Here is an 8891-nt window from a genome sequence, read left to right on the forward strand (position 1 = left end):
GCCGCCACCGGGCAGCCATCTTGGCATCACATGACCCACTGGGGCGGTGACCCATGACCCGGAAGTGAACTCGCCGCGCCCGCTCCGAATTCTGAGAGCAGGCGTTCAGCCGCGGGGCATGCTGGGAGTCGGAGTCCTCCATGCCGTTCCCTCAGCTACCGTCGAGGGACGTGCTGGGAGTCCTAGTCCTTATTCTGAGCGGGGTATGCTGAGAGTCATAAACGCTCACTCTCGGGTACCGCCGCGGAGCATTCTGGGAGCTGTACTTTTCATTCTGAGTTACCGCCGCGGGACACGCTGGGAGTCGCAGTTCTGTCGGCGCTTTACGGCGGGACGTAAAAGGTAAACACAGCCCCTGCGCGCCTTTCTGCGCTTTGCGGCCGGACGCTGAGGGGTGGCGGGACGTGGGAATGTGCGGGCCATGAACTGGGCGCTCCGGCTGGTCGCTCGCGGCCTGGGAGCGCCGTCGGGGCCCGTGAGGCGGCGGAGTGACGCGGCCGCCATGCCGCTGCGGCGGGTGCTGTGCGTGGCCGAGAAGAACGACGCGGCGCGGGGCATCGCCGACCTGCTGTCGGGCGGCCGCGTGCGGCGGGTGAGAAATGCTGAGCGAGTCCAGCCCCGACTATTTCATCCCGGGCAGAGCTTTGTCTTAAACACCTCCAACGTTGGAGAGTCTGCCACCTTTCTGCCAGTGCTTTACCACCCTGCTCACGAGAGAGATTTTCATATCCAACTTCAACTCCCCTTGCTGCAGCCTGAGCCCATTGCTCCTCATCCTGTCACCTGCCCCCACCGAGAACAGCCCAGCTCCATCCTCTTTGCAGCCCCCCCGGCAGGTGCTTGATTGAGCTGAATAAAAAGTACTCTGATTCAGTCTGCTGGTTCCTGTGCTTTGGCGGTGGGGTTGAATGAGGCTTAAAGTTGGATAAAAGCACTGATAGATCCTAGATTGAAAGTTGCGATAGAAGCACACCGTGTTATCGACCGCTTGAGAACCAGTACCTGGATTCCATATAGGTGTCTGCAGAAGACGACTGTGCACAAATGTTCATATCCTCTAGATTAAACAACTGCCAGTCTTGCTAACTGGAGATTGTGCTTGGAAAAGCAGGTGTTGAATTTGCAATAAAGATTGTTTTGTTGCAGAGGAGCTGTTGTTCATTGTGACCTTGAAATAATACTTTCAGGCTCCGTCCAAATCCGTCCAATGTCTGGTCTGACTGCGCTGCACGAGGCGCTCTGTCTCCTTCCTGGTAATACCTCTGACTGAGCCCATGAGCACGGTGTGAATTTAAAGTTTGCTGGTGCTCTGACAATGCACCGTGCCATTTCTAAATGTGATTGATTCACTGACATGTGTCTGGACACCTGAACTGCAGCAGTCCGACTTCCCTTTGCATTGGTCCCGTGTCCCCACCTGCTCCATTTTACTTGTTGTTTACATCCAGTGACTTTTTTTCTTTTTTGGTGTTTTTTTTTCCTTCTAGAGAGAAGGCTTGTCCCGGTTCAACAAGATCTATGAATACAACTACCATCTATTTGGCCAGGTAGTGATTCCAACTTCTTTTTTAACTTTCCTGATCCAGGGAAGACGTACAAGGTTGATGGACTATCTAAAAAATTATCACCAAAGAATTATCGCCAATGCAAAGGATTTGGCTATTCAGATGGGCCAAATTGCTGTGAAATACGAATGTCAAATTTTCACTTGGAGCACACAGAAAACATGCTGTTTTCATGGTCAGTGTTGTGCAGTCTTCATCTCCTGTAAAAACAGCGTGTTTCAGTGGGAAAGGCATGCATTTCATACCTGCCTGTGCCACAAACCCTCTGTGTGGCTTTAAGCCACTTAAGTCTTCTATGCTTTAATTTTTCATCTGTAAAATAGCATTTTGAGATCAGCAGATGAGTAGCTCTGTGTATAGGCTGATTGTTACTTAGACATTCGAAGTTCCCAGGTCAGACAAAACAGCATATTTCTAGTACTTAGGTGGGGCTCAAAGGGAGAAATATGATTATGCCAATAGAAGCAGAGCTGCCTAGAAACTGTGTAGCTGCATCAGATGAGGATCTTGTCCAGAGACAGTAGGAGCTGTTGTAAACAGCTCTTAGCAAGGGAGAAGGTTAAGTGCTAATTACCTTAATCTGTTTCTTGCAGGATGTTACTATGGTGATGACATCTGTTTCGGGCCATTTGCTGAATCATGAGTTTAGGACTGCATTTCGCAAATGGTTAGTGTCCCTAATCAGAGAGACTAGCTGTTTGTCTGCCTGCTATTTTTCCTTTTAATGTTGAGAGAGGCAGTGCAATGACAGTTTGAAAATCAAGCTCAGAAACAGTGTATGATCATTAATATTGTAATGCACTGGCTAACGTGTGTGCTTGTGGCTGGATTGAATCAGAGCTGTCTCTCAGAGGTCAGGTGTTGTGGACATTACAGTGTCCCCCAAGTCATGTCCTATCCAGTAGAAGATCTTTGCTGGAATTCTCTTCTGTTCTCTTAAGTATTGCTCCCAAAGTCTTTGCCGTCATGCATATTTGCAAGTATGGAAGGAGTAAGAACGTTTAACCCCTGCACCACCATCTGTTAGCCTTCCACTGGGGACTTGAACCACTGAGGTTCTATAATTAGCCTGGTTTATTCCCATTCTGTCTAAGTCAGTGCTGTCAATTTACCAGTATTTTATCTGACCAGCTGTATATAGTTGGAGAGCTTTGGAAAAGCTTTCAGGCATCAAGCGATCTTCCTCAGGTCTTTTGTACTTTCCTCATGCCTGAAAACTTGTGCAATGGCTCTCCTAGCTATACAGTCGGTCCAGTAAAAGATACCACAAAAATCCTTGGCTTTTGTACATTTCCTGGTCCATCGTGGCTACAACATTGCAGCCTTCCAAAATCTGTTTCACTTCCAAGAAGTGACTAAATGGGCTATATTACATCTTACTTTCTTGAAATATTTTGCCAAAAACAAAAGGGCAAGTTGTATTATAGTAAAACTTTGTTCCTATTGATAACTCATAAATCTAATTAAAAGTATTGGTCCCTATTTCCCTGTTAGCTTCTAATAGTTTAAGATGAGGACAGTAATGTCGCAGCTGAAACCATCATTCTTTAGTAGTATATTAGTGAGACAGAGAGAGAGCATGCTCCATTAAGTGTCTTGCTTTTTCCGCTTTAGTTCCTTTTGTCTGTTAATCCTTGCTGTTTATCATCCATTTATCAGGCATAGCTGCAACCCCCTGGTGCTCTTTGACGCTGAGATTGAGAAATACTGCCCTGAAAACTACATGGATATTAAGGTACAAAGTTCCCTGCCTTCTTAAAGGTTCCCTGCTACTCAGAATTCAGAGGCTGGTTTCCCAAGTATTGGTGCAGGTAGAGAATGAACTGGACTTTTGTCTCCAGGGCTTTAGCCAATATCCATATTTTCACTGACATTTTCAGTCTGTGTGCACACTAGCTACCTTTAAAATTAAAGTATCTGCTCATAGACCAGGGAAGATGGTAGGAAAACAGGACTAGAGCAGAATCCCTTATTGTAATAAATGGTCCCATTATGTTGAACAATCCCACCTTAAAAAAAAAAAACATGCTAAAGGACACAATCCAAATTCAGAATGTGATTTTTGGGGAATGAATGAAGAAAAATGAGTGCTTATGGCAGGAGTCACCTTTATTTTTATCCAACTAACCAGATACAGATTTTGTCTTTGGAAAGGTCCCAGGGGAATCGTTATGCCAGTGTTTCTTAAAACCATCAAAACACCATGTTTTATGTTTGTATAATTACTAGGGGTCTGGGTTTTCCATTCGCCACAGAAAAATGCAGATTTTTCTTTTTAAGGAGAAAACGTAGGGTTTCCCCTTGCAGCCTGGCAGTATTCCAGCCTGCAAGAGGCTGGGGGGGAGTGGGAGGAGGGTGATCAGGCATGGGGTGCCACTTGCATGTCTCCCGGAGGGGGAGATGTTGGGGGGCACATGACTCCAAATTTGCACGTGGGGCAGATGCGACAGTGGCATGGGCAGTGTCGGGTGAGGCACTGGCATATCAAGGCTGCTCAGCACCACAAAGTGGGAGCAGCGGGGAGATCTGGACCCACATCCTGGTGAGTGAAGGGGTGAGGGGAAGCTCTGATTTTTCCCCCCCCTATAATAAGAAAACAGAAATCAAACACTAAACTATATAGGTATTTAGAATTTATCTTATAATGATTGAGGCACTGGTAGGCTTCCAAATTTCTTTAACTTATCAATAAAACGTTGTGTTCAACTGATATATAGTGGTGTTTCATTTTAATTATGGAAAAACATGGATTTTGGGGATTTTAATCAGAGAATTTTTCATTTTTAAAAAGAGAAAACCAGGATCCCTGCTATCATTTAATTAGCTGAGTAAGAATTAGCAAGATTGCTGCTGGACTTGTATGCATAAAATTATTGAAAACTTGCAGCATAACTAATGCAGGTAATTTCTGATGCATACGATACAGAAGACTACAGGAACTACGTGGATGACTAGTCCACTTCATCTCTGTGAGCAGTAAGTCTCAATAACAAACATATCAACACTTGGAGGAAAGGGTTATGGTGCCTACTGCTGAAAGCGTGATTACAACTATCTTCTATTACAAACGTATTGCTCTGGGTATATCTCCAATTTCAAGATTCACTTGGACAGTTGGCATTATTGGTGATTCAATTCTAAATTAACTTAGATGCTAAAGTAAGCCACTTACCACGTTTTGTGCTTTTGTCTCATCCCAGCGGACCCTAGAACGAGAAATCCGGCAATGCCAGGCTCTGGTGATCTGGACTGATTGTGATCGGGAAGGAGAGAACATTGGCTTTGAGATCATCCATGTCTGCAAAGCTGGTAGGTGGAAGTCTTACTGTCAGGCTGACTTTCTTTAAAATGGAAACTAAAAAGCTAGCCCTGGACTGCTGCTTGAAGGCTTTCACTGTATCCAAGAAGAATACTCTGGTTGTGCTTCTGGATGTACCATGGATATGTTCATGTAACATGACCCTCCAGAACAGGCCACTAGCTGCAGGGCACTTCTGAATCCCAAAGCATGAGCTTCTACCACCCAAACCAAAGATCCGCATGGCTATAGCTGATCTGTAAACCTTTATGCATGTTTGGCAACCACAAATAGGAGTCTTGGTGGAGGCAGGACATCAGGTCTGGTGGCAGAGCAGCACTGTGAAGGTTGCCTTTTTTGGCTGCCCAATATGTTTAATGCTGCCAAAGCCCAATCATACGCTTAAAGATTTTTTTTGTGTTGCCAGAACTTATGCTCTGGGTGCAAAAGCTCTCCACGCTTTGTAATGGCATTGGGCAGCAAAGGTAGGGCTGGCTGGAAAACAGGAATTCCGTTTCACAATAAAGGGATGCCTTTGAATTGTTTTTTGTCCTGCACTGGAGCAAATATGAGACCTTTCAAAAACTTTCCACATATAAATGTGTAAATAAATAGGCTATTCTTTGGGAGAAGGTTTGGGAGTGGGGCTCGTTTCTCTATCCAGAAATTCCCCCTTGGATCAGAGAAATCATTTTAACAAATCAGCATTTTCTGGCCAAAAAACTCCTTTCAGTCGAAATTTCTAGTGCGCTCTCATCAGACATGAACTGATTGCTTTCTCAGCTATGTTGTGCACACAGCTTTCTAGCCATGCAGTTAAGACCCATGCAGATTTTCTTGATTGTCACTGAGCCCATTCACTTCTCAAATAATGTGAAGGAGTTAATGGGGGAGCATGAATATACTTAAAGTAAAATGATTCCTTAAGAGGAACTTTTTTGTGTTTTCCCTCTTCAAGTAGTTATTTCCTCTGTCCTTGTCCCACTGCCAGATATGTTGTTAGCATATTTCTATTTGTGTCATAATGACTTTAGGCCTTCAGCCAAAACTAATTAAGAGCCACAAACTGGAACTGGCCCTGCGTGATGGTTTCAGTGGGAACTATCTCTGGATCTTTGACCAGCAAGATGTAAAAGTGGCCCAGGCTTCCTAGATTAGTATCTCTCTTGAATTACAAGAATGAAAAATGTAAAGATTACTAGCACATCATAACATGTCACTGCTTTGAAAGAGACTATTTTTGGACCCTAGATCAGTCTATAAACATTGCAGAGCTGGCATTAATGAAGGGGCCCCTTTGCACGCTTATACTATTTTTGGACCTACCACAAAGTGGTCCAAGAGTAAACACTTAAACTGCTGCTTTTCACTGGGCTATGAATAATTTTTCAATCTATCTCCTTAACGGACAGTTATGCCAAGCCTTCACGTGTTCCGAGCCCGCTTTTCTGAGATCACACCACATGCTGTTCGAGTTGCCTGTGAGAACCTCACCCAGCCTGATCAGAACATTAGTGATGCTGTCGATGTCAGACAGGAGCTGGATCTCAGAATAGGTACGTGGGTATGAAGCAGGGTTTTGGGTAGCAGCTTTTGCAGGTTGTGGGCATGCGAACAACTTACATGTGAACTCAGTAGCAGACTTGGACTATGTAAACATCTCCTTAAAGGAAAGCTAGAATTTTATGGTGCACAAATAGAGGAGGTGATGTTCAGGATTGCTCTTTGCTTTGCCATAGCTGCTTAGCTCAAAAAAATGATTAAAACATTTGAATTCCTTCAGACTACAGCATAAGAAAGGGAGCCTACAACCAGGCTTTCCCTGCGTAAAGAGCTGGCACTGACAATCGTGTTGCTTATGCTCCCATGGTACAGTAGATGGTGGTGCATCAAAGCCAGATGTCCACACTTCCCTGTGGCTCAAGGCAAAAATGCAAAATTGGGTGGCAGGTTTTTAGCTCACGGATGAAGAAATGGATCATGTCTTCAGCTGCTTTATTAGAATCCCTGTGGTTGGTTTTGAAGGAAATGGTTAGTTCTTCAGTATTCCTGTGATACTGACTGGGCTTTTGCTGTTTTGCATTGGTTGACTCTTGAAACAGTGTCATTATTTTCTAAAATTACGATGTTCTACTTCTGAGATGCCTTTTGTTCCCTTCCAGGTGCTGCCTTTACCAGATTCCAGACCCTGAGGCTCTCCAGAATCTTCCCTGATGTCCTGGCAGAGCGGTTAATCAGCTATGGTAGCTGCCAATTCCCAACTCTGGGATTTGTGGTAGAAAGGTTTAAAGCCATACAGGCCTTTGTTCCTGAAGCCTTCTATAAAATAAAAGGTAAATTCTGAATATCAATGACAAGCTTTTGCCATCTAGCACAGCTCAGCACTTTCGAAAGGGAAAGAGAGCATGAGTTTTCCTGTAAGATAAGAATTGGAAATGCTTTTGTGTAATACAGAAACATTGCTGTTTTTCTCTCTTGCTTTGTCCCAGTCATTAAGCAGAGCTGGGGAGATGTCCCAGTTGCCCTTTCTTTCCTTGTCAACTCACAGCAATTCTACTATGTCAGTCTCTGACATGGTGGCTGGTTTTTCCATGCAGTGACTCACAAACGTGAGGATGCCATTGTGGACTTCAGCTGGAAGAGGAATCGACTCTTTAACCACACAGCATGCCTTGTCCTCTACCAGATGTGTATGGAGGTAAGAAAACATAACTGACCCTGAACCTTCTAGCATCCTTTTTAGCTGACACATTTTTAGTTCTCCGTTTTGACACTTCAACGTGGTTTTCCCTTCTGCTCATATTGTCTGCAGGATCCAGTAGCCACTGTTGTCACAATTGATAGCAAACCAAAAAGCAAATGGAGGCCCCTGCCCCTGGACACAGTGGTATGTCTGATACGATCATATTAAAAATACTTCTTTGAAATGAGCTCTGACTGTGGGCTCCAGTGACTGTTCATATTCGTGCAGTACATTCTCATGTTCTTATCTGTCTCATTGTGGCACAGGAACTGGAGAAGCTGGCATCCCGCAAACTGAAAATAAATGCCAAAGAAACCATGAGAATGGCAGAAAAGCTCTATACTCAAGGGTGGGTCTCCCAGAACCTGCTGTGCTAGCTTATTAGAAAGAATGAAATGTCTTTAAAAGGTGTGGGATCCCATGAGTGACTGAAATCAGATGTACATGTTCCCTCTTGTCTTACAGGTACATAAGCTACCCCCGAACTGAGACCAACATGTTCCCCAAAGAATTAAGCCTGTCTGCACTGGTACAGCAGCAGACCCAAGATCAACACTGGGGAGCTTTTGCACAAAGAATTCTAGACCAGGGTGGGCCAACACCTAGGAATGGTTCCAAAACCGATCAGGCTCACCCCCCCATTCACCCCACCAAATACACCTGTAACCTGCAGGTGAGTCTAACACAGGGCAGGGCTGACTAGTGTCCTTACATATGCTGTCAGCTGTACTTCTCAGTAGTGCTGGTTGAATGCAAGTTCACAGGGCTTGGTGTGCATTTGTTAGCAGGTGGAATTCAAATACCTGTATCTCTAGTGTGGGTGTTTCAGCTGAAGTTCCTTTCTGAAATATGTTGCCTTAGTAATAAGGCAAATAAAATGTGATAATCTAAGTTAGAAATTTGGAGCAAGGGAGGTATAGGTTGACTATTTGGAAAAACTTTCTCACTAGGAGGGTGGTGAAGCACTGGAATGGGTTACCTAGAGAGGTGGTGGAGTCTCTTGTGGTTCAGTCTGCTACGAAGGAAACGCAAGTTCTTTTCCCAGACGCTTACACAACTATAGCCATGGAGGCGCCAAACGTCTGGACTCAATCTGGCTGTTGGATTCTGTCTCAGTGGCCTAAAGCGGGGATGGAAGGCCTTGGGTAGCCTCCAAACCTTCTGCCTAGGCTTGGGGAAGGTAGGCAGAAGGTTTGGAGGGTACTGCCGAAGATAGGCGGGTGATCCAGGCTGACCTGGACAAGCTCAGCAAATGGGCAGATGAGAACCTCATGGTGTTTAACAC

At 44.9% G+C, this 8891-nt stretch overlaps 1 protein-coding gene across 1 annotated transcript in view; it reads left to right on the plus strand.

Annotated features, from left to right (window-relative positions):
• The first annotated feature begins 404 nt into the window (after positions 1-404).
• TOP3A (topoisomerase (DNA) III alpha) overlaps positions 405-8891 on the plus strand; it is a 16012-nt gene continuing 7525 nt past the window's right edge. Inside the window, exons 1-11 of the mRNA XM_019541924.1 lie at positions 405-592; positions 1488-1547; positions 2159-2232; positions 3225-3300; positions 4766-4874; positions 6276-6419; positions 7026-7196; positions 7461-7561; positions 7676-7750; positions 7873-7955; positions 8072-8279. Of these exons, the coding sequence (XP_019397469.1) occupies positions 422-592; positions 1488-1547; positions 2159-2232; positions 3225-3300; positions 4766-4874; positions 6276-6419; positions 7026-7196; positions 7461-7561; positions 7676-7750; positions 7873-7955; positions 8072-8279 (1272 nt within the window). The 5' untranslated portion in view covers positions 405-421. The remainder of the gene's footprint in view (positions 593-1487; positions 1548-2158; positions 2233-3224; positions 3301-4765; positions 4875-6275; positions 6420-7025; positions 7197-7460; positions 7562-7675; positions 7751-7872; positions 7956-8071; positions 8280-8891) is intronic.

Source organism: Crocodylus porosus, unplaced genomic scaffold (genome assembly GCF_001723895.1).
Source record: "Crocodylus porosus isolate Cpor-Errol unplaced genomic scaffold, CroPor_comp1, whole genome shotgun sequence".
In the NCBI taxonomy this organism is placed as follows: Eukaryota; Metazoa; Chordata; order Crocodylia; family Crocodylidae; genus Crocodylus; species Crocodylus porosus.